Source organism: Theobroma cacao, unplaced genomic scaffold, assembly GCF_000208745.1.
Source record: "Theobroma cacao cultivar B97-61/B2 unplaced genomic scaffold, Criollo_cocoa_genome_V2, whole genome shotgun sequence".
NCBI classification, from domain to species: domain Eukaryota; kingdom Viridiplantae; phylum Streptophyta; class Magnoliopsida; order Malvales; family Malvaceae; genus Theobroma; species Theobroma cacao.
Genome location: NW_017234810.1, coordinates 10,367 through 34,613, shown reverse-complemented (window position 1 = coordinate 34,613; position 24,247 = coordinate 10,367). Strand labels below are relative to the sequence as shown.

General features: G+C 35.0%; 4 protein-coding genes and 1 long non-coding RNA gene across 5 annotated transcripts; 1 reads left to right on the top strand and 4 right to left on the bottom strand.

The window, feature by feature from the left end:
- Positions 1-40: 40 nt before the first annotated feature.
- Positions 41-1,805, bottom strand: LOC18608436. Its single transcript, XM_018129830.1, has 6 exons — positions 1,679-1,805; positions 1,496-1,577; positions 1,238-1,370; positions 984-1,141; positions 453-881; positions 41-286 (listed from the first exon to the last, which is right to left on the bottom strand). Exons 1-6 carry the CDS (start codon positions 1,698-1,700, stop codon positions 256-258), a joined length of 855 nt encoding a protein of 284 aa, XP_017985319.1. The 5' UTR covers positions 1,701-1,805; the 3' UTR covers positions 41-255.
- A 41-nt stretch (positions 1,806-1,846) lies between these two features.
- On the bottom strand, positions 1,847-7,773 carry LOC18587109 (replication protein A 70 kDa DNA-binding subunit D). The gene is made up of 4 exons (XM_018129829.1): positions 7,133-7,773; positions 2,525-2,674; positions 2,165-2,438; positions 1,847-1,998 (listed from the first exon to the last, which is right to left on the bottom strand). The coding sequence occupies exons 1-4, from the start codon at positions 7,160-7,162 to the stop codon at positions 1,847-1,849; spliced, it is 606 nt and encodes a 201-aa protein (XP_017985318.1). The 5' UTR covers positions 7,163-7,773.
- Positions 7,163-8,887, bottom strand: LOC18588470. The gene is made up of 3 exons (XM_018129828.1): positions 8,616-8,887; positions 7,215-8,515; positions 7,163-7,171 (listed from the first exon to the last, which is right to left on the bottom strand). The coding sequence occupies exons 1-3, from the start codon at positions 8,725-8,727 to the stop codon at positions 7,163-7,165; spliced, it is 1,422 nt and encodes a 473-aa protein (XP_017985317.1). The 5' UTR covers positions 8,728-8,887.
- A 93-nt stretch (positions 8,888-8,980) lies between these two features.
- LOC108663929 lies at positions 8,981-10,799 on the bottom strand. Its single transcript, XR_001930023.1, has 3 exons — positions 10,721-10,799; positions 9,557-9,591; positions 8,981-9,222 (listed from the first exon to the last, which is right to left on the bottom strand). It is a non-coding gene; the product is annotated as an uncharacterized LOC108663929 (long non-coding RNA).
- Positions 10,800-17,774: 6,975 nt separating this feature from the next.
- On the top strand, positions 17,775-18,631 carry LOC108663928. Its single transcript, XM_018129826.1, has 2 exons — positions 17,775-18,121; positions 18,208-18,631. Exons 1-2 carry the CDS (start codon positions 17,775-17,777, stop codon positions 18,629-18,631), a joined length of 771 nt encoding a protein of 256 aa, XP_017985315.1.
- The last annotated feature ends 5,616 nt before the right edge of the window (positions 18,632-24,247 follow it).

The window sequence follows — 24,247 nt, the reverse complement described above, 5'->3', positions numbered from 1 at the left end:
ATTCGTGGTAACATTGGGTATTACACATATGATTATGAAGTTTACTATAATAATATCATACATTACAAAATATATAAAAGTTGTTTTATGTTCAGTGATGAACAACTGAACATTTTGTTGTCCAAAAAAAGGACAAAGTTTGATCAGTACAAATTCTTTCAAAATATGCAGCGTCAATTTTTGGACAACATCAGAGAAGTAAGATGGTGTTTATAAAGCAACAAAAACTTATGTTACAGCAGTGATTATAGATTTTCAGCCATGTTTATCTTGTTTCTGTTCAGCACTGTAACAAATATTAAATAAGAGATGGTTAGTTTAAGATAATATTTAATATGAAGGAAAATATAATCATAACAGCAATATTGTCACTGAGAAGACATGTTAGATGTATATTATTAAATACAGAAATCTAAAATAATATATGAAAATGTAAAGTAGTTGTTTATTACCTCAATTTGACTTTTTTGATTGGAGATTCTTCAGGAAAAAGGTCTTGCTGTATTTGGTTTTTTGGTGAGGAAGGAGGGCATTCTTGGACTTCGAGGTTGCTCTTTTTTTTATTCAAATGTAAAGTAGATTCACAGGTAGATGATTGTCCAAGCATCATTGTTGGTTTATGGGCTTCATTAACAGCTTTGCAACTATTGATTCTGAAGGTAAGATTTCCAGTGTTCAATGATTTTGTGACCAAGCTTATGCTAAATAGCTTTTCTTGATCAATGAGTTTGGTGATTGGTTCAGGAAGGATATATTTGTCTAAGTGGTTTAGCAATGCAAGTTTAGGAATTGATGCACCAACGACTTTTTCACCATCATCACCAAATACCACAAATGTTGCGTTTCCAGTATTGTCTTCAACAGTGATGATTAATTTGTAGCTAATTTGGAAGAAAGAAAAGATGATTTTGTTAAAGAATGATAGGAGTGATGAAAAATCAAGTTCTGTGAATGACTATTATGATTTATGATGATAAATGTACCATAAATGAGGCAGTTGTTCTCCATGTTTTGCATCTGGACACCAAAAAGTATCACTTATTTGTTGCAATGTTTTCATGCATATTTTGCAACCGATGTAATACCATCCTTCTGTGCAATCAAATTCTTTGATTTTTGCAATGCAAGTGTATGTCTCTATCTGTAATGAGATGTTCAAAAAAAAAATAAGTGATGATGACAAATAGAATGAATATGATTTTTGTTTTCATAATTAATTATTGGAAGATATTCTTACTTGTGTTTTGGAGTGATCAATTTGCAGCAATTGCTTAATCGTCACACGATTATGATTTTCTTGTTGATCAGGTGGTATTTGTGGTCGTTGGCGGACATCAAGCAGTAATACTGGTGCATTTTTTTCATCGAATTTGAGTGTGAATTGAACATGAAAGCAAGAAATAATAAATTCAATACTAATGCATGGTGGTTAAAGAAACAATAACAAAATGAAAAAAAAAAGTATGATAGATCATAATTTTTATTCAATGTTTACCTAGCTTTCATGTCTGCCACAATTGGAATATTTAAGTCAACATAAATTTTGGATGCAGAGCATGAAGCAACAGATGGTTGTCCTAAAAATTTATGTATAGAATGGATTAAATTATGAGTATGTTCATGTCAAACATTATAATGATTGAAGATAGCATAATGGTTGAAGATTTAATTCATTTACCTTGGTATTCTCCAACTGTCATAGCAGCCAAAATAATGATTGGTTTGCTTTTTAGTCCTATAATATCATCATCAACACAATATGCAAGATCTCCCCAGAGGGTTGCGTTAATTATTGTGCCTCTAGATAGAAACAAAAGGAATATAATAGTCAACTTATATTAATCATTTATAGAAACGTAATATTTGTTAAGAAAGTATAGTTCGATGTAGCAAACTTGATGTTCTGCAATTGCAAGTTCCGTTTAGGAACTTTAGTTGATTTGTTGCTGACATATATGGCAGTAACTTTGCTCATTGAAATGATCAGACCGATGATATCTACATTTAACAATAAATGAATTATTGACATTATATATAGAATTACTAAGAGGAAAATGTGATAATGAACTAATTAAAACAAACAGTTATACAGTATGCTTATATTTACAAGGTATGGTGCAATAAAAAAAATGTTGCATTCTGAAGAATAATGATTTAAACATACCGGTGAGAGTTTCGTTGATCTTATATCTATGTGGCAGATGTTCAAATTCGAAAAACTGAAAGTAGTGGCGTTGAAATGATAAAGCAGATGATGATGCCTTGACAATCTTCGTTTTTGAAGTGATTGTGATCGCAGAAGGAGCTGAAATTACATTGTAGCTTTTTTTTGGTTTAGACACCTTGAAATCAGAGATGCAGTAAACATGTCCTTCTTTTAGGATGGATTCAAATTCTTTCATATGTATTTTATGGATGATAGCTTGAATTGCATTGCCCTGGATGCAAAGAAGATTATTAATTGTTTGATAAGATTTGGAGCATTACTATTTTAAGATCACAACCTTATCAAAAGTTAACGAACCTTATCATCGGTGGCAAGGAAATCAAGGCTGATAATGTCATTTGCCTGTTTGTAGTTGATGCTGTGCCAAATGCGTGCAACACAAATTTGAATTGTACCTCCTTCTTTTCCAATTTGTAATTCAGACAGAGGTTGATATGACATGATTTCCTGTGAAAGCATGGAATAATAAGTTTAGATAATTTTGGCAGTAAAAAAATTATCATGATTTTAGATATATTGATGGAAAATAAATATAAACAAAAGTATTACCATATAATAGCAAAAATTTTGTAAAATGAAGAAAAACATCTAGTGTTAGATGTTGGGAATAGTAATGGAAGAAGATTCAATTAATATCTACTATAATTCACAAAAATCTTGTATGATACAATAATTCATAATATGCATCAAGTTAATCAATAGAAACATTTATATTATAAATAGGATAGAATAGGATACCGCAAAATATAATAATATCAAGAAAGAATGGAATATGTCTAATGTAAAGCATGTAGAATTTCTTTATAAACAATATTTTTAGTAGTTCCTATATTAGAATCATTTTCAGATTGGATTAATATTTTTAATCCTTCTCTACTTGTTGCTCTTGAAAGAGCAACATATAACTGGCCATGAGTGAAAACTGGCTTAGGCAAAAATAGGCCAACTATGTCAAGTGTTTGTCCTTGACTCTTATTTATTGTCATCCCATAACACAATCTGATCGGAAATTGTTTTCTGGTCAAAACAAATGGCCACTTTGAATTTTTTACTGTCATGTTTATTCTAGGAACAAATACTTTTTCACCTATATGGTTTCCAGAGATGATTTCAGCTTGGATCACACGGGATGCTAAATGAGTCACCATCAATCTAGTGCCATTGCATAATCCTAAGCTTTGGTTTATGTTCCTTAATAACATGATTGTAGCACCAACTTTTAGTTGAAGTTTATGGTTCGGAATCCCATTAAAAGATAGAGAATTGAGAAACTCAGTAGGATACAAAAAATCTTCATCTCTGGTGCTCGACGAACTCTTTGAAATTGTGTCACAGCTCAAGTAAGTTTTGATATCACCAGGCAGTTCGGAAAGCATGAACTCGTTGATGAGGGTGACTGTATCATTGTACGGAGTTACTATCGCTCTATGTTGCAAATATGATATATCTGCAAAATTTTGAGCAAAGTCAGGATAGATAGTAGAACATATTGTTTGAATTGGATTATTTCCTGGACTAACCAACAAATCATTTGGAATTTTGATGATTGTTGTATCGTCATCAACATTAGGACCAATTCCTTGTGCACAACCATCACCAACATTCAGAATCCATGTAGCAAAGTCTTTGATTTCACCAGTTGCAGTTTGATCAAGCGATCGACTCAATAATCTCATGTTTGTTTGTAGAGTAAAGATTTTGCAATGTTCCCATAGAGGAGATTTACATATCGAAGCATTGATCACATCATGCTTAGATCCAGATGGAATGACAGGCAAAATTTGTCTGAAATCACCTCCGAGGAGGACTGTTTTTCCGCCAAAGGTTTTATTGTTTTCATGTCGGGTATCATCAAGCATAATATCTTGGAGACTTCTATGCAATGCTTCCAGACAATTCCTATGTATCATTGGTGCTTCATCCCAAAGAATAAGAGCAGTTTTTTGAAGCAATCTTGCTAATTGTGTTCCTTTTTTTATTTCACAAGTAGACAGATCATCAACATCAATAGGTATCTTGAATCTTGAATGAGCAGTTCTACCTCGAGGAAGTAATAAAGAAGCTATGCCAGATGAAGCAACAGCTAAAACAACTTGACCAATTCCTCTGAGGGCACATATGATGGTTTTCCAAAGAAAAGTTTTTCCTGTACCACCATGACCATACACGAAAAAAAAAGTTCCTTCATCATGAGCAACAGATTGCAAAACAGCATGGTATATCTCTTTTTGCTCATTGTTTAATTTAGCAAATAATGTCGCATGTTCAACACGAAGTTCTTCAGTGTTGTAATCTAATTCCTCCATCAACAACTTGTCAATCGACTGGCTGTTCATGTTAACCATCGGAGTTGGAAGACCGTACTCTGCTAATGAGGTGGAGTTGTTGCTAAATAGTAATTCCAAAGCAGTCAATGTATAATCTTTGATATGTTCATCTGGTATTACATAATTTTGTAATTGATATAAACTTTGGAATCGGTGTCGAATATCTTCTGACATTGCTTCCCAATGTTTTTCCCAAAGCTGTCTTGCATCTGTGACTTGGCAAAAGAGCACTATTGTTGTGAAAAGTTGCCTCAATTGATAAGGCATAGCCCACCCAGATGCTTGTGCCAAAGCATCATCCCATTCTTTATCATCACCCAACAAACCCAATGCATTACAGGCAGCTTGAAATGATTCATATAAGATTCCATCAACTGTACGTAAATCTTTGAAACCAGATGGTCCCTTAACAACATTAATTAACATCCTTAAATAGAATAGTTCTCCTGCTGCTGGATGAATGTAGCTAATTCTACCAATAGATCTGCCTCCTTCTCTTCTTTTCCATTCTTTTAAGTTGTCTTTCCAAACCCATTTTGTAGGAAACTCTACGTAAGTTAAACATCGTGCATCTTCATGTAGTGCATTAGCTTCCATCCATTTTGTGAATTTTGTATCACGAATTCCAGGTCTAGAAAGAACACGTAATAAGCAGTCATTATCACAGAAAGATACCCTCTGTTGATTAGGAAGATGAATGGGCAAACGTTCCACTGATGGATCTCTATAATGCAATTCAAAACTAAACAACCTCCAGCATGCTTCATGTGCCGAAACATATCTACAATCTAAGTAGTTTTTTATTTCATCAACTGCTGTAGAAGTCATGTGAATATTGGATGCATTTGCTGTAGCACTCTGTTCGATAGCAACTCTAATTCTGTCAGGACCTTTGCTTAGATATTTGAAAAGGTATTTGATGGATCTTGCTTTATTACAGATTTCAACATTGATGTGGGATTGGTATTTGACCAACAAATTCCGATTGTGAGGAACAATGTACCGATTATCAATTTCGAATCCAGATTTGACATCCAACAGAATAGCTTTTGATTGATTTCTTCTTCTATAAAGTGGAACTCCATCTTCTGGTAAAAGTGTTCGAGGTTGGAACTTTTTCGGATAATGTTTGCTGCACTGGTTTTTGATCATGCATATAGCATTTGGCTTCATTGTTCCACATGGTCCGTGCACCATAAAGTCTATGACAGCCTTATAGCCCAAAGGATCAATGTTCGGATCAGGTATTTCAGCAGAAATAATGCAATCAATATCTTCCGGACTGAGACACCTATTATCAGGATGTAACCACAGTAATATATGTGCATGAGGAAGCCCTCTCTTCTGAAATTCTATCGTGTAGATTACTGATGAAACAGGAGAGTAAAAACATCATGATTATTTTATTTTATGATGATGGGAATACAAACACTAAGCAAGTTTGTTGAAAAGAACAATCTCTGGGAACTAACATCAACAACAATAGATTATACCCATTATTTTGAGATTAGTAGGTTCAAAACAGAAGATTGTTCCAAGGTGCTTGACTATCCAAATACAAAACACAATTAACTATGAAAACCATTGTCTAAACAGATAATGATACAAAAAAAATCAAAAATAAAATCATACTATTTTTCTGTACTACTCTTCTACTAACGATTGTTTCTAAGGAACTTGATGAAATTCAAAGCTATAAGCTTATAGCTTAAGCTGTTCTGTCTAGATTTTACTTTTGTCCTACAAAACACAGAACCATCATTCCAAACTGTCCTCAGAGGAGAATATTTAGGCTGTGAAAGAAGTGCTAACGATTGTTTCTAAGGAAGTACTTTTGTCCTACAAAACACAGAACCATCATTCCAAACTGTCCTAAGATCCCAACACTTCCAAAGATTGGTTGAAATTCTATCATGTAGATAACTAATGAAACAGAAGAATGAAAAGATGCTGATAATTTTTTTTTATGATGATGAGAATACAAGCGCTAAGCAACTATGCTGCAGAAGTTACTGTTTGATATGTATAGTTTAAAAATTAGTTTAAATAGTTAAATAATTTGATAATATATTTTATCTTTGAATTGAGTAATAAAATAATAGTTAGCAACAATGCATAAATAAATGTTGTTAGTGATATTAACAATATTTTATGGGAAAAAACAGTAAATATACAATATTATGTTAAAACATATAATGAACTTGTCAACAAATCATTTAAAAATTGAAATAGAAATATATATGCCAATATCAACCTTAATAGTTTACAATTTAGTAACATAAATAAATATAAAAAGTTGTATCCAGTAAAGAAAAGAAGAAATTATAGGATAAAATGAGTAGAAAAAATAACCAACAAATTATGAACAAAATACCTATCCTTAAGAAAAAAATGTATAACCAACAAAACACACATGCAATCTCACACTTTAATTCTTGATAAAAAAAAATAAAGGGCTATGAGAACAAATTGAGAATTTAAAAAAATAAGCAAATACTAATAGTATTAATGCTTTGTTTGTTTATTGAAAAATTGCAGCAACATGATAAATACTAATAAATTAATTTTGAAGACTAACCTGCTCGGACTTTTCCAAAATGTTGATCATCTACCAACTCTTTGATGAAACATCGAAGTCTAATCTTGAAAACCCGACAAACAATATCTGGTCTATCTTCCACTCGTTGTCCATCAATGAACTTCAATGCTGCAATTATTTCTGGCCATCTACTATTACATGTAAAGGTGATAAAGAGATCCGGGTATCCATAATATGTACATATTGCCATGGCATCCTGATAATTTTGCATGTAATAACGTGGCCCTCCAGTAAAGCTTGCTGGCAAAATTATTCGTTTCCCAATCATGTTTCCATCTGTATCACCTCTTGTGAAAGCATCGACTACTCCCTGAAAAATTTCAGTTCTGAACTTCTTTTGATTCCTCAAATTATAATCCAATCTCATTCCTTCAACGCTTGTAAATGCATCAGTTATATATTGGTGAAAAAGTTTTCCACCCAAGAACAATGTGAAACCTTGATTCAAGCGAAATTGAAGCATGTAAACATAAAACTCTCTTGCAGTCACAGTCCCTCGCTTCGTTTTGGTTGTGTGATTCCACTTTTGGTATGGAATATTAAGATGAAAGCCATCTTCTCCGTAAGGAAATAACAGTGGATACTGCATAGGCATAAATGCTGGATGCAAATCACTTATCCTTCGCAAACCATTAGATCTATGTTCAATGATTATGTCACGCTTGTCAATCAATTGATCTACATCTCCCACAATAAGTGCAGCAACTTCTGAAGAGATAAGATTTGTATATTGCTGACCATCATTCATTCGTGCACCAATCAATCTCAATTTAACTGGTATGTAATCAGGTTCTTTAAACCGTTCCTTGGCCATTCGAAAAGCTTTGACAATTTGATTAGTTTGGTCAAGCATTTCCATTAATTCCTTCACAATATTCTCTTCGACACCAGATTGTTGAACATCATATCCCAATGCATTAATTCTGTTAGACACTTCATTCTCAGTATCATAAATGTATAATTGCGCAAATTTCGATCTTTCACCATCAACAGGTAGCAAAGAACCTATCTTGTGATGATTTTGCCCATTGATCTTAAAGACATATGGGCCTAGCCTTCTATTAATTTCACTGTCTATTTTACCACCTATAGATGTGAACTGAAACATCGAATTGTAAACCCGTATGTTGTGTCTAAATTTATAAGCAGTTCGACCACCTTTGTAATTGAGCAATGTAGCCAATAATGAAGGTGTTTGCTTGAAAGGTGGCAGAGACACTTTGCCCTCCATACAACACATGGTAAATCTCGGATTCCGCTCATTCCTTGACTTATTTTTTCTTTCTTCATACCACATCTGTGCACCGCAAAAACAACACACATATCTTGGCCCACCTAGATTTAGAGGAATATTATATTGATCTGCATATAATGAACATAAAATCGTTAGGAAAACGAAGAATAAATAATCATGAAAATAAGAAATATTACATATAAAATGGGAATTCATAAAAATACTCACTTGAATCAAAATGCGTAGAAGTTGAATTATCTCCAACAAAACTGGTCCCAATGTGAGCAGTTTGCTGATTAAATGTTGAGATATCATCTTCATCATTCAGAATAGGAAGCATTTGAGAAGCATCAGAAGCAAGAGATAGCTCTTGTTCGAAAAAGTTGTCATCATCTCTATGATCAATCTCAAAACTCACAATATTTCTCCTTTGAGAATTTCGACAATCTTGTTCAACATTTTGAATATAGGATGACGATTCAACAGTGTTATAACCAAGCTTTCGTTTGGAGTTTCTAAATGCAACAGAATTTTGTATTTGACTGGTGCTTGCCAACGATGTGTAATATCCGTTTGTGTTCGGATTCAAGAAGCGTAAATTATAAAAATCAGAAGGAATGAAAACATCAACAGATTTTTGAGACACAGTCTTTAGTTCACCATCAAACCCAACAACTGAATACAGGAAAACATCTCGATGACAGACAAAAGCAGGACAATTAGAATAAAATTTGGCACATTCCATAGTCTAACCGTAGCTTTGTCTCTGTTGATCAACATGTGAATAAAGGAAAACTTACTTAAGAGAATACTCTAGCTTTGATGGTGATATAGTCTGGAAAAAAAAAGAATGGTTTCAAGATTAGATATTTGACAATTTAAAATACTATAAAATATCCTTACATTAGGAAAAACATGGCAATTTATTTATATCGATACATAAAAAGAAACAAAGAATGAGTAAACATAAATTTAACACTACCTAAATAAGAACAGTAAGTAACATAAGTAATTTCATCATATGATCATGAGGAATTAAATATTCACAGGAAAAAATTATAAAGGTTTGAACAATATGTTAAATATTCAAAGGAATTTTTATAATCATGATTATTTAATTATAAAAACATAAAGATAGAGATATTTTAATTAAGATACTTTAAACTTACCCAAGAGAATATCCTAGCTTTGATGGTGATATAGCCTGGAAAAAAAGTATGGTTTCAAGATTAGATATTTGACAATTTAAAATACTATAAAAGATGCTTACATTAGCAAAAACATGGTAATTTATTTATATCGATACATAAAAAGAAACAAAGAATGAGTAAACATAAATTTAACACTACCTAAATAAAAATAGTAAGTAACAACAGCATGCTGCAAAAATGAGTAAAAGAAAAAAAGAATCGAAAAATAAGAAGCTTAAACCTCTTCTACAAAGTTTTCAAATATTTTCTTGAAGAAGAGATTAAGCCCTCCCGCCTACTCTGCTTATGAAAACAACCCTTGTTTTATGATTTAGTTTTCTTTTCTACATTCTCTACTTCCTCTTCCCTCATTCTTAGGCCTTGGAAAGGCAATTAAAAAACATCAAGATAAATGGCTTTTAAACTTTTAATTACACCTTGTACCACATATATATATATAAATTTGCTCACAGTACTCGAAGCTGTTGCAGCAGAAAGAAGCACCTATTTAAGACCATTTAATATTGTTAATACTCTTATAAAACTATGGCTTCACACATAAGAAACCAAATATACTATCCAACGATCAATACAATAGTGAAAAATGCTGAATACTGCTCAATGTTTATTCATAAAAAATAAGGTTAGAAATACTGCAGGGGCAGGGGCAAGAACTACCTATATATACTGATATAGATTTCAGTCATTTTCAGGACCAAACAAACACGCTTGCAATTCTTGGTTCGGGTTTTATTACATAATCAGCTATTATACCAAAAGAACCGCTCTTTTGAGCTGCTTAACTTTGCTGTGACTACTCACTAAATAGCCCACGATTTTTTTAATCTTCCATAAATCGTGGATTAACAAATACTACCGGGCCTGAAACAGAAAACAGCCTCCACCCATGTTAAAGGAATAACAAACAGTAACTACACTTTAAAGAGTTAAAGAAGATACAAGGTAAACAGCAAAGAACACAATTTAACTTAGGATATCAGTCATTACATATAAAGACAAACCAAAAGTTCATGCTGAAAATAATTGATACAACTGCAGTCAACAACATGTAATATTTACACAATTAAAAGCACAATAATGTTCCAAATTCAAGCACAATAATGTATAATTCAACTACATTACCTTCGAAAGCTATAATTATACACCTTTCTGAACAGCTACCCTTCCAAATGTGAAAGCTTAAAAAATAAGACCACAAGCAAGATAGTGTAAGCTACTTTTCACATGTTGCGGAAAAACCAAAGTAAACAAAGAGAAGAAAAAGTAAAGAACAAAAACAAAAANCATATTTATATATATATATATAAATTTGCTCACAGTACTCGGGGTTGTTGCAGCAGAAAGAAGCACCTATTTAAGACCATTTAATATTGTTAATACTCTTATAAAACTATGGCTTCACACATAAGAAACCAAATATACTATCCAACGATCAATACAATAGTGAAAAATGCTGAATACTGCTCAATGTTTATACATAAAAAATAAGGTTAGAAATACTGCAGGGGCACGGGCAAGAACTACCTATATATACTGATATAGATTTCAGTCATTTTCAGGACCAAACAAACACGCTTGCAATTCTTGGTTCGGGTTTTATTACATAATCAGCTATTATACCAAAAGAACCGCTCTTTTGAGCTGCTTAACTTTGCTGTGACTACTCACTAAATAGCCCACGATTTTTTTAATCTTCCATAAATCGTGGATTAACAAATACTACCGGGCCTGAAACAGAAAACAGCCTCCACCCATGTTAAAGGAATAACAAACAGTAACTACACTTTAAAGAGTTAAAGAAGATACAAGGTAAACAGCAAAGAACACAATTTAACTTAGGATATCAGTCATTACATATAAAGACAAACCAAAAGTTCATGCTGAAAATAATTGATACAACTGCAGTCAACAACATGTAATATTTACACAATTAAAAGCACAATAATGTTCCAAATTCAAGCACAATAATGTATAATTCAACTACATTACCTTCGAAAGCTATAATTATACACCTTTCTGAACAGCTACCCTTCCAAATGTGAAAGCTTAAAAAATAAGACCACAAGCAAGATACTGAAACTTACTTTTCATATATTGCGAAAAAACCGAAGTCAATAAAGAGAAGAAGAAGTAAAGAATGAAAGTAGAAAAATAAAGCAAATAAAGGAAGAAATAAAAATAGGAGACAAACACTGCATTGAAAAGACTACAAAAAGGTGAAAAAGAAAAAACTACCTAATATTCGGCATCCCCATCCCCATTTTAATTCCACATCAACTATCCTTGCATGTCACCCACGTGTACAAAGCACTGGCATAGTAAACCATATTTACACGGCTAATAGCACCGGAATGAAGTGGCAAATGATGAGAGTGAAAACTCAACAATGTTCCTCAGAATTAAAAAATGATAAACCCAGGTGTGGCTTAATAAGAGGCGAATGGGTGAAAAGAGAAGGAGAGAAAGAGAAAAAGTTCAAAATACCCTTTAAATATCATGAAATTCCAAATACAAGTGTTGAGGGTAAAGAGCTTATGTAGCTTAGAATCATGAAGTGGGAAAGAGAACAAAAATGACATAAGCGACAGTTGTGGAAGGCAAAAGAACAAAAAAAGAAAAAGAAAAAAAAACGAAATGGGAGTGAAAACTCAACAATGTTCCTTAGAATTAAAAAATGACAAATCCAAGTGTGACAAATAAATACCAAGAAAAAAATTCTGGTTGATCCAAGCTCTCCTCCTCTCCCGTTTCAACTCTTTTTTAACAACATGGACGGAAGAAGCTAGGTGAGGAAGTCAAAAACGCCCTCCAAATATGTTGAAATACCAAGGACAGATGTCAAGTATAGGGAAGATATGTAGGTAGGATTCATTATACTTTAGATAACAAAGAAAGGAATAATGGATAATAATTTAGTATTCATTTTGGTAAGAAAAGCAATGAGGAAAGACATAAAAATACTTATAATAAAACAAATCTATTGATGACATAACCTAAGATAACCTACCATTAGATAACATAAATAAACAATCATATAAAAGATATAACATAACATAAGATGAGATAAGCTCAAATTACACAACATTAAGAAACAACAAAAAATGAAATTAAAAAGCGAAACCAAATTAACAGATTCAATACATGGAAAAACAGAAAACAACGTGTCATCAAGCACATTTTGTTGATAAAAATACAATGCCCACTTGTTGAAAAATATTGAGGCATGAGATCCTGGATATCGCTTTTGAACTAGAGGAAATTATGGGAAATGACCTTCATAGTAAGATGACTTAAAAAATGACCGTCTCTATAATTTTAACTATTTTTAGCCAATTTTTAGCACGACTTGACAAGAATACCCTTTTATCCAATTAATCCAAATAAAGGCACGTTTCAGTTTCTTTCTTTTTGCTCTCCCACCATTCAGTTTAAAATTCCAAAATTAAATCTCGATTTAGATTTAGCTATCCCTCCGTCCAACTCTCCAACGCCATCGAGGTCTATATCGACAGCCAACTTTCTCATGATCCCAAAGTGCAGAGATGACATCAAGGTATTTGTTATGGGTTCTTGCGTTTATTTAGGGTTATTCATAGAACGAAAAGTTGATGGGTAAATTATATGAATTTGAAAACTTAAATCTGGCTGGGGGTAGCAAAATCAATCAGTTTATAGCTGATGCGTGAATATTTGTTAGGCATTGAGTCACTGGATATTAGGGTGTGTGACTGGATATTAGGAATCGTTACTTGTTTATTTGGCATTAGGTGCCTGAATATTTGTTGAGCATTGCGTGAGTTTTTTATAGGTATTACGTGACTGAATATATGTTGAGCGTTGCGTGACAGATATTACGTGACTAAATATTACTTGACTGAATATTTGTTGAGCATTGCGTGAGTTCTTTATAAGCATTACGTGACTTAATATTTGTTGAGCGTTGCATGACAAGTGTTACATGACTGAATATTTGTTGAGCATTGCGTGACCTGTTTGTAGGCATTGCGTGACTTTAGCTACCAATGCTGAAGGTGATTATTTACTGATTCAGCCCGCTTAATAACAAATTGTGTAAAATTAGAAGTGAAATAGGCTAAAGCTGTTTGGCAAACTGTTTAACAAAATAAATTATATAAACTGTAATTTCGGTTAAAATTAGCATAAAAGGATATTGAGTGTCATATTTAATAACCTAATAAGCTCTAATGTAATTCTTGAAGTTTATATATAATTTCAGACATGTATAGTAGCAATAGTATTAGATTTTAGTTGGTCTATCATGATGCTTGAATTAAAAAAAAAAGAAGAGAAAAGAGGAAACAATAACGAACTTCTTGGAAAAGAGAAAAGAGGTAACTTTAAAATCCTTTTTGATTAGTGAAAAAGAGACAAAACCTTTAAGCTACTTTTTATTAAGAATTTCTTGGAAAATGATGTTTGGCCTGACTTTTGCTTTTAAGAGGTAGATAAGATGAAAGGGCAGGCCGAATAGGTACTTAATAACTAATTCAGCCCCCCTTCATTGCACTGATATGGGTGTAGAAAACGAAGAGTCAGCTTTCATGCTTATAAATAAAGGGAACCATTAACCATTTGAATCAAATTCAATTATCTTAATCAATCTCAGATAATTGAAAAATGACGTCCAGAAATCTAAGAGTCGAGAAGAGGAAAGAGGCTACCTCCAAAGAGGAGGAGGTGCCTTTGAGTGTGAAGGACCAGCTGCATATATTCCAGCAGGAGATGCAAGTCCTCATCGACAACCTGATGCAAAGGACTTTTGATCTAGAGGCTACCATCCTGAGCAACGAAAAGATTCTCGTCGAGATAGAGTTCAAAGTAGATGAACTTATGAAGAAATGAACTACAGTTCATTTTTTTTTTGTATCATCTCCTTGTATTTTCGAGGGAGTTTTTTTAATAAAATTTGAATAAAATTTATAGCAATTTTTATTTTTATTGAGCGCATATTTTCTTGAGTTATTTTCTTCGTTTAAGTTATATTATGCTAAATAACTTCGTGAGTGAATGTTAGGCATTGGGTGACCTATTATTAGGTATTGGGAGAGTGGGTTATATGCAGTGCGTGAATTGTGCAATGCATATCTTCTATTGAGACATTGTGTGAGTGGTTTGTATGTATATGGAATAGAGTACCTATGGTGACGTGTTGTTATGTATTGCGTGACGTTAGGCTAGTACATGACTATTTAAGTTGGCATAACGTGAGTGGATATTAGGCATCGATTGACTTATTATTAAGTATTGCGAAACTAGTGGTGTGTGGCTTGTGCAATTCACCTCTTGTTTTGAGGCTTATTATTCATTAAGTGACTTATTCTTAGGTGTTGCGAGCCTGGTGGTGCATGACTGACTTGTGCAATTCATGTGTTGTTTTGAGGCTTTTGTTCAGTAGTTTTTTAGGCAGTGTGTGACTGGTTTTTATAAATTACGTTACCTGTTGTAGCAAGAATGGTGGCTCGTGACTTGTGCAATTCATGTGTTGTTTTGAGGCTTTTGTTCAATAGTTCTTTAGGCTTGTGTGACTGGTTTTTATATATTGTGTTACCTGTTAAAGCGAGAGTGGTGGCGCATGACTTGTGCAATTCATGTGTTGTTTTAGAGGCTTTTGTTTAGTAGTTTTTTAGGCTTGCGTGACTGGTTTTTATATATTGCATGACCTATTGTTATGTATTGCGAGAGTGGTGGCATGTGACTTGTGCAATTCATGTGTTGCTTTGAGGCTTTTGTTCAGTAGTTTTTAAGGCTTGCGTGACTGATTTTTATATATTATGTGACCTGTTGTTATATATTACAAAAGCGGTGGTGCGTGATTTGTGCAATTCGCCTCTTGTTTAAGGGCGTTTGTTCACTAGTTATTAGGCATTGCATTAATGTGTATTGGACATTACGACACTTAATTTCTGTTAAATTTCTGCGACCAGCCAAATGTGACTTAGGCATTGCGTAAGTGGTTTCTATGCATTAAGGGGCTATTTTTTATAAATTGATTGATCGTGACACTTATTTTTTGTTAAATTTCAGTGGCTTGCCAAATGTGAAGCTTATGATTACATACGGTGGTCATTGGGTCGATGACACTTACAAGGGTGGTGAGACACGAGTGAGGGTTGTTGGGAGTGATTTGTCATTTTTGGGACTAATGAAGCTAGTTGAAGAGGTTGTTGGGGTCAACTCACATAATAATGAAATCGAGCTACATGCATCGCTCAGCCATGCCGCAGGGGTTTCGCACGCAGTTATCAAGGATGATGAAGATGTAGCAAGTATTTTGCGAGATGAAAGGGTAGTTGTTGTGTTTGTGACAGTTAAGGCAAGAAATGCAAACGATATTCCACATGAGCACGATATCCAACATAGTAATCAACAAGAACATAATGTTAATTATTTTGACACACCACACCATGCATTTCCTAACAAACAACCATGGCAATCACGTTTGATGTATCCTCATGAGTTTCAGTAGCCTTGCACACACATGAGGTATCTGCAAATGATGTCTGAACAATTTCGATCGGAATGTGCATCGAACGAAATACTTGGTATTTTGCAACAAACAAAACTATCTCTCAGAAATGCATTGGGTCCATTGCCATTAGCAAACGACACTGTGATGGTTGTGAGTGATGATGATGCATCTGATCAGATTGAAGATGATGTTGAAAAGGATGACACGGCGGATCGGAATGATGAGTTGCGTGATGATTGTGAAGATGATTACGTTGGTGGACATGAAGACCATTCAGGGGATGACAAGGTTGAGCAGACCGACATTCCTAATTGCAATCATGCAGATGGCGGTACAGGTCATACCACAATCATGCAGATAGCGGTACAGGTCATACCACAGCTGTTGTGTTAGAAGAGGTTGAGTTGGACGACCATGGTAGAATCGTTGAATTAGAAGATGTTGAGGGTGTGGACCCTATTTACGAGAATGCCATTGTATTGAAAATGGCATTCTTTCGCCTGATGACACTGATCAAAAGAGGGTAAATACAGGGATATCTCATCAATGGATTATTCTTGAGCTAGATATGATATCCTTCTAAACAGTTGGGAGTGAGGAATCCAGATCAATAGACGACCACTTATATCGAGAAAAAGTGTTTCCATCGAAGGCTGAATTGAAACGAGCTTTGAGCATGTTGGCACTAAAAGAGCATTTTGAGTTTAGAGTTAAAAAGTCATGTCATGCTCGTTTTGAGGTTGGTTGTAAGGATAAGGCATGCAAGTTTGCTTTGTGTGCAACGAAGTTGCCTGAGGGAGAATATTGGCAACTTCGGACGTTGCAGAAGGTACACACATGTACTGTCGATGGTTTGCAATGTGGATACCGAACTGCGAGCGCGAGGGTAATTAGTGAGCTTATTTCCAGCAGGGTGCAAGCAAATTGTGTAACCCCATTGAGACCAAAGGAAATAATGGAAGAGATGAATCGCAAGTGGGGATTGCAATGCCTATATGGTAAGGCTTGGCAAGCGAAGGAGTATGCGAAGAGTCTTGTGTTCGGTCTGTCGGAAGAGTCATTCCAACTCTTCCACTCATATTTCCATATGTTGAACCTGAAAATCCTGGTACTGTCACGTGTGTCGCTACTGATGGGGAACAATGATTCAAATATTGTTTTTGGGCATTCGGGTCATGTATTCGGGGGTTCAGTGCTGTAATGCGGCCTGTAGTTGCTATCGATTCCACACATCTAAAAGGCAGATTCAAGGGTATTCTGTTTGTGGCGGTATGGAAAGATGCGAATGAGCAGATATATCCACTTGCATTTGGCATTGGCCACGTCAAAGACGAAGAGTCTTGGTTGTGGTTTCTTAACCAATTGCGTTGTGCTATTGGTTGTCTTGAAAATGCAATGTTCATTTCTGATCAGCATCTTGGCATTAAGAATGTAGTTGAGAAAGTGTACAAGGACGCTCATCACAGTCTATGCAATTACCACTTAAGGAAAAACGTTAAAAATAGGTTCAAGCGTGAAGATGTTGCAGTGATTTTCACCATGGCCGCCAATTGCTATAGGGTCGTCGATTTTCACAGACATATGAATCAGCTGAAATAGCTTTGCAAACTTGCTTATGACAGCCTTATGAGATTAGGCCCTGAGAGATGGGCACGTGCACGGTCACCAGTAAGGTGATATAAGCTAATGACATCCAACACTGCGGAGTGTATTAACTCTTACTTGAGGCATGCAAGAAAAATGCCAATAACGGTGTCAATCGAGTGCATCAGAGGCATGTTTCAACGTTGGTTCCATGACCAGCACAATGAGGCATTGAATTTGACCATGCCCCTCAACCCTTGGGCTACCGATTTGTTGAACAGATGGTTCAATAAAGCATGTCGCTTTTCCATACAAGCAATTGATCGGGTGGAGTTTCAAGTTATAAGCGAGAGTAAGGACAAAGTGGTGAACCTCTCCACCTATGAGTGTTCATGTGGTGAGTTCCAGTCTGATCTACTCCTCTGCACGCATGCCATGGCGAAAATAAGGTATGAGCAATCATTTTTTATTATATTCTACATGATGAATTGAATTTTTACATTGTTCGCCAATTGTGATTTCATTATCTTTTCAGTAAGTGCAAAGGTCCAGCCATTGAATTTTGCTCAGACTATTACAAGACTCAATCTTGGGCGGAGGGATATGCGGTTCCCATTCGCCCGGTTGGGCATCCTAGTGAGTGGGACATCCTCGATGACGTTCAACATATTGTCGTTTTTCCACCAAGTTGGCGAGGTCAAGCGGAAAGGCCTAGGAGGAAAAGGATTCCATCAGTTGGGGAAGGCAGCGAACGACGTAGATGTTCACAATGCAAGAGCTATGGTCATAATAGACAAAATTGCCAGACTCCGTTTGCAGCTCCACCGACAACTAGGAAACATCATCTGCTCATTCGATGGCTCGATGACGATGACCCAAGGCATGTGCAATTTGCAGACAACCTGGGCACACAAAAAACTGCTGTCCAATGCCCTCTACAAACTCTGATAACGTTATAGGTGTCGTACCTAAAGATAGTGGCCCTTCAGAAGTCAGTTGTTAGGGATTGTTTCGAACTGGCCATTGATATTTGCATTCATTGATACTATTTCAACTTGAGTTTGATAGAGTTTGACAGAGTCTGCTGATGATATTTGCAACACATGATGTTGCAGCAGCTGTGACCAGAACAATGAAGCAAAATGACCATTGTGATTGGGGGACAAGCAAATCTAAAACACAAGATGTTGCAGCAGTTGTGACCAGTACAACGAAGCAAACTAAGTGCAGTGACTGGGGACAAGCAAATCTAAAACACAAGATGTCTCTCTCAAAGTGGATGAAACTTGTATGAAAGAGCAATCTGAACTGTCTGGTTGGGGAATGAAAAGTTAGATACACAAAATGTCCATATGGATGACAAAACCTTCAAGTCCAATGGTGGGGATGGTGGAACTAGTTGGGGAACAATGGAGGAAGAATGTGAAAAACCTTATGCTAGCGATGCACTGCCACGGTCTGGTTAGGGAACAGAAGATGTCATTACTTCGAAAACCTTGGACGATTCTTCCAAATCTAGTGGCTGGGAACAATAAAAGTCACTAGAATGTTATGAAGGTTGGGGCTCTCTTGATGAGTCAAATCAACCAGCAAGTTCAAATAGTTGGGATACACCAAATGGTTTGGGTAGCATTCAAAGTGAAAAACAGCATTAGTCACGTGACAGTGTAGGGGCTCACGTCGTTGGGCTTCAGATGCTAGTAAGAAGAATCGTCCTCTAAAGTCAGCTGAACTCATGAATGATGATTCCAGTATGGCTGCAATGAACACTGCTACAACACAAAGATTAGACATGTTTACTTTTGAGCAAGAAGATATATTATAAGGCGTTTTTGAAGTCACCTTACTACGAAGGTCATTTCCCATAATTTCCACTTATAAATATATCGATAGCTACCATTTAATCTTCGAACCATTCCAAACATAGTTTAAGGGTGAAGAGAAGTTGAACCACTAAAGCTAAGGAAAGCTTGAGGGTGACTTATTTTCATTATTTGACATCCAGCTAGTTGGAGAAAGTATTGAGGAAAGACTTTTGATGATTTTTGAGGTGAAAAGGTGAAAGAACACAAAGAATCCTATGAAAGTTATGGAGGTTTGAAAAAATGTACCAAAGCATGAGAATTGAAGTTACTTTGAGAAAGTTATGAAGGTTTCAAGGGATGGCTTCCATACAATATGGAAAACGTTTATTGAGGAAGAAGGATGGGAAGAAGAAGAAGAAGAAGAAGAAGTTGTTGGAAGTGAGAAGAAAGTGCTGAAAAAAATTAGATATTTATCCTATAGTTGACTACAGTTCCCCTTATTTACAAAAATGCCATTGCATAGTTGGATCGTCAAATTCCAATTACAATACTTAGCCCATTTGTTGGATCATCAAATTCATTGTACTCCTTAATAATTTGTTTTTATTTGTAAACCATTAAATAAAGCACAAAATATTTAATAATATTTGCATGATTGATTTTGGCATCCTGCATCATATTTTTGCCCACAAAATGATGTATAACAATCGTAATAGTTGTTCTAATGTCGACCGTTGTAATCAAAATACATAAAGGGCATAAAATAGCTTCCAACCGTTTCTTTCATATTCTAATTTTCCTAATATCTATCGATAGCTGCCGTTTCATCTTCCAACCATTCAAAACTTAGTTTAAAGGTGAAGAGAAGTTGAACCACAAAAGCTGAACCGTCTTGCACTGTCTTAAGCAATGGCCGCATCTTCGAGCATACCCAATGTCCATGGCGATGGCGACCAAAGTATGGGTGATGATGAATACTTTAGCCTACGATCAAGAAAGAAATGGAAACTAGATTTTCAACTGCCTACCGCATCAATTGGTTTATCAATTAAACTAGGTAATGATCTGTGCTCTCCCTTACAATTTAGGGACATATCACCTAGTGGTAGGTATTGGGTAATAGAGAATGCCATGATATCGTGCAAGAAAGTGGTAGATTGGGAAGGCTTAAAGGAAAACATATACCTTGAGGGTGACTTATTTTTATTTTTCGACATGGGTAAACTTAAGGGTCTAAGTACCTTTCCATATTTGATTATAGCCCGACTCTTGTTAGGGAATTTTACTCCAGCATTCGTCGGAGTGAAAATGAATTTGAAAATCCTAGAGATTTTGACCCATTTGTTTTGAACGTGTTTTTGGGAGGAATAAAGTTTACTGTGACTCCTTTTGATATTGGGAAGCTCCTAAAAATGGAGTATACACACTGTCACGACCCAAATTTTCAGGCCATGACCGGCGCAAGGGCCCAATAAGCGTAGTCTATTAAGCCCAAGCAAGCCTATCGATTTATCCTACTCATCATTCCATCAAATATCGCTAAGTCATATTTCATACTTTTGAATCAAAATAGTGATATACATTCCCAACTCGTACTGGCATTACTCCTTAAAAATTTACATACAATGTCTACAACATGTATTCTAATAATTTACATTAAGTTTGTCTATACAAGACAAAATAGCACTCAACTTCCAACGGAGGGACTCAGATGAATGTACAGCTACTGAATGCCGAGACACCTACCAAAAGATGGACACAGGTATACAAGGACACCTCGTCCTAGTTACCGACTGCCTCGTGATCTAAAAACATGAATTTGAAAATGGTGAGTATAAACCCAGTGAGTGAACAAGGAAGGGAACAAGCATACCATAAAGAATCTTTAATGAAATCATGATGCATTCTTTTTCAAAACAATGCAATTTATTTCTATTCTTATTAAAAACTCCTTATCAAGCCTTTAAATGATTAATCATTTGAAAATCATTAACCCATACATAACGAACCATTTGAAGAATAAAAGCTTCAATATTACACAAGTAAGTCAAATACGACAACGAATCTTCACTGCAGCGGAAAGGCATGCAGCGACGTTGGGATTTAGTTATTAACCGAACGAGAGTTTCTCAACTGGCCGAGGATTTCTCACTAAACCTCTTCATTTGAAACTTAACTCATTTAATCCTTAATGTTGGAAGTCCATGTTCTGATATGGTAGCAAAAAAGTAAAAGATAGGGTAGCAATTGAACAAGATAGGAAACCAAAACATAAAGTTTTTCGCTGCAACGAGATTGAATCTCGCTTTTTGACCAATGATGAAAAAATGGTTAAATGTGATAGAAAAACAAAGTGGAAAATTAACCAAGTAAATGTCCCATTTTTGACCAAATTTTCCGAGGAAAGTGAGCTGATTTTGGTGATTTTAGAAGGTTATTGGCTGATATTTAATGGTTAGAAATGTTGTGGAGAAAATGGGACAATTTAGAGCTAAAATGGAGCTCGTTAGCAATTTAACGGGTAAAGTACAAAAAATAGGTTAATATCGCGTTTAAGTCATATTTGGCTATTGCATTTCATACCATGCATTAGTATAGGATTTAAGTTAATTATATAGAGATTTAACATCAATGTGGTGAATTTGGTAAATTTTGCAATGTGTTTAGGAGGAGAGCCTTTCGGTAAAGGCAAGAAAGTCGTACCGACGAACAATGATCGGGGCACCTAAAAAAATCAGTTAATTTGTACAAACAGTGAGTAAACTTATTATTATTGTAAATTATCTGAAGCTTATTTTTAAATGCTCTTTATGTATTTTATGAAATGAAAACGAGATTAAAATGGGATTTTTGATGTTTTGGAAATAAATTTGACAAATAAAAATATATTGTGTTGATTATGAAATTGAGTAATTGGAGGCTAACAATTATTTTGAAATATATATTTTCCTATGAATGGCTTATGAAATATGAGTATATGTGGCTATATTTGATAAATTGCATTGGAAATTTATGTAAGCTGTTTTTATTATGCAGGCTGGGTAAATAAATAAAAGCCACGTTATACTGTCAAAATTTTATTAAAATTGGTGGGTTTAGTCACTGCAGTGACGAGTTTTCGTGGACTGCCTATTAGAGGGGCATGGTAAACCCGGTTACATAGTTACTACGGTTGTAGAGGCGAGGAGGGTAACTCCCGAGGTAGTATTAGAGCTCACTTCACGTCGAACCCCCACGTGAATGTGTAACTCAACCAACGCCAAGGAACGGCTTATTTTAAAAATAAAAATGTGTTTCACATGTAAATGTTATAACAACCTTGGCGGACTCGATTAGATGCCTCGGCCAAGGTATCCCCAAGGATTAGTTTTGGCTTGAGCCTTGTTTTCTTTTATAAAAGACATAAGCCTTAATAATTGTTTTGGTAAATTACAAATATTTTATGGTTTAAGAAATAAATTGAAAACATTATGAAATGGTTTGTGATTTGTTGTTTAAACTTGCCTCCCTGTTACTCGCCTTTAAATATTTATGATAATGTTTGTTTACTCATTGGGATTGCAAAATCTCATCCACCTCCTTTCCAAACATTTCAAGTCTGTGGTAGCTTATAGATACCCTAATTTATCGAGGATTCCAGTTGACATATCTACCACACAGACAGTAGGTTTCTAGCACCAACACTGGGTGCATTTTGGGCCACTTGTCATTGTAACCATTATTGTACATTATAACTTAGTAAATTTTTGTATGTATGAATTTATTTTACTTACACATTACAAAAGATTTCTTACACGTGTTTTTATAAATTTTGTTTTATATAAAAATGCTATATTTTAATCAATATTTTGAATAGTGATATTTGTCTATAAATCTTTTTAAAAAAAATTAAATTATCTTTGGATTTATTTGAGCCGAAAACGACCGGTAATTGTTTAAAACGGAATGTTTAACAACGATTGCTCACAGGAAAATAAAGAAGCTGATATGTAAGCTTTGCGGGATTTCGGTTGGCATTCCGAGTAATGAGTGTCAATCGGGACGCCGCGGCGGTTGTCATGGGCCCAAGGGAGGTTCCGGGTCGTGACACACTATTATAATGTGTTTGATTTTTTTGATCATTTAGGGTCGAATCTTACCTCCTAGTAGCCCGATTGAACATCATCCTACGCCTATCCCATCTCCAATAGAGGCAGCTCAGCATTCTCAACCCACACTTTCTCCTAAGGCTCCACCTCCTTCGTCTGAGGTCGAAGAGGGACCTCATCCTACGAGTACTGGAACTGCAACTTCCGCCCATCTTGCTCTTGTCCCAACTCCAGCAGAGGCCTCCCCTCTGCATGGTGAGATCATGTGAGACCCTGTCAAGCTAGATTAAAAAAATGAGTTTTTTTGTCCCATTTGGTTAATATTGATCAATGTTAGTGTTATTTGAGGTTGAAAAGTAGAAATAATTTGATTCCAGTACATTTCGGAGTATAGGGGCAAAATCGTAATTTTCTTACCTCGGGGGCAAATCGGTAAATTTTTCACCCCAGCACTTGTCAAGGCCATGGGATTTTATTCATCCTGTAAATGGATAAACATGAGAAATGTGTGGTGGAGAGAGATTGCTTAATGGCTAAGTATGACACATGGACCAATGGAATGGTGACATGTGTCAAAATTTCATCCATTCGTTATTTTCTTTATAAAAGGCATAAAAATCAGCCCATTTCTCCCATAGTGATCAGCCAAACCAGAAGAGAAGAGAAACCAAGGAAGAACAAG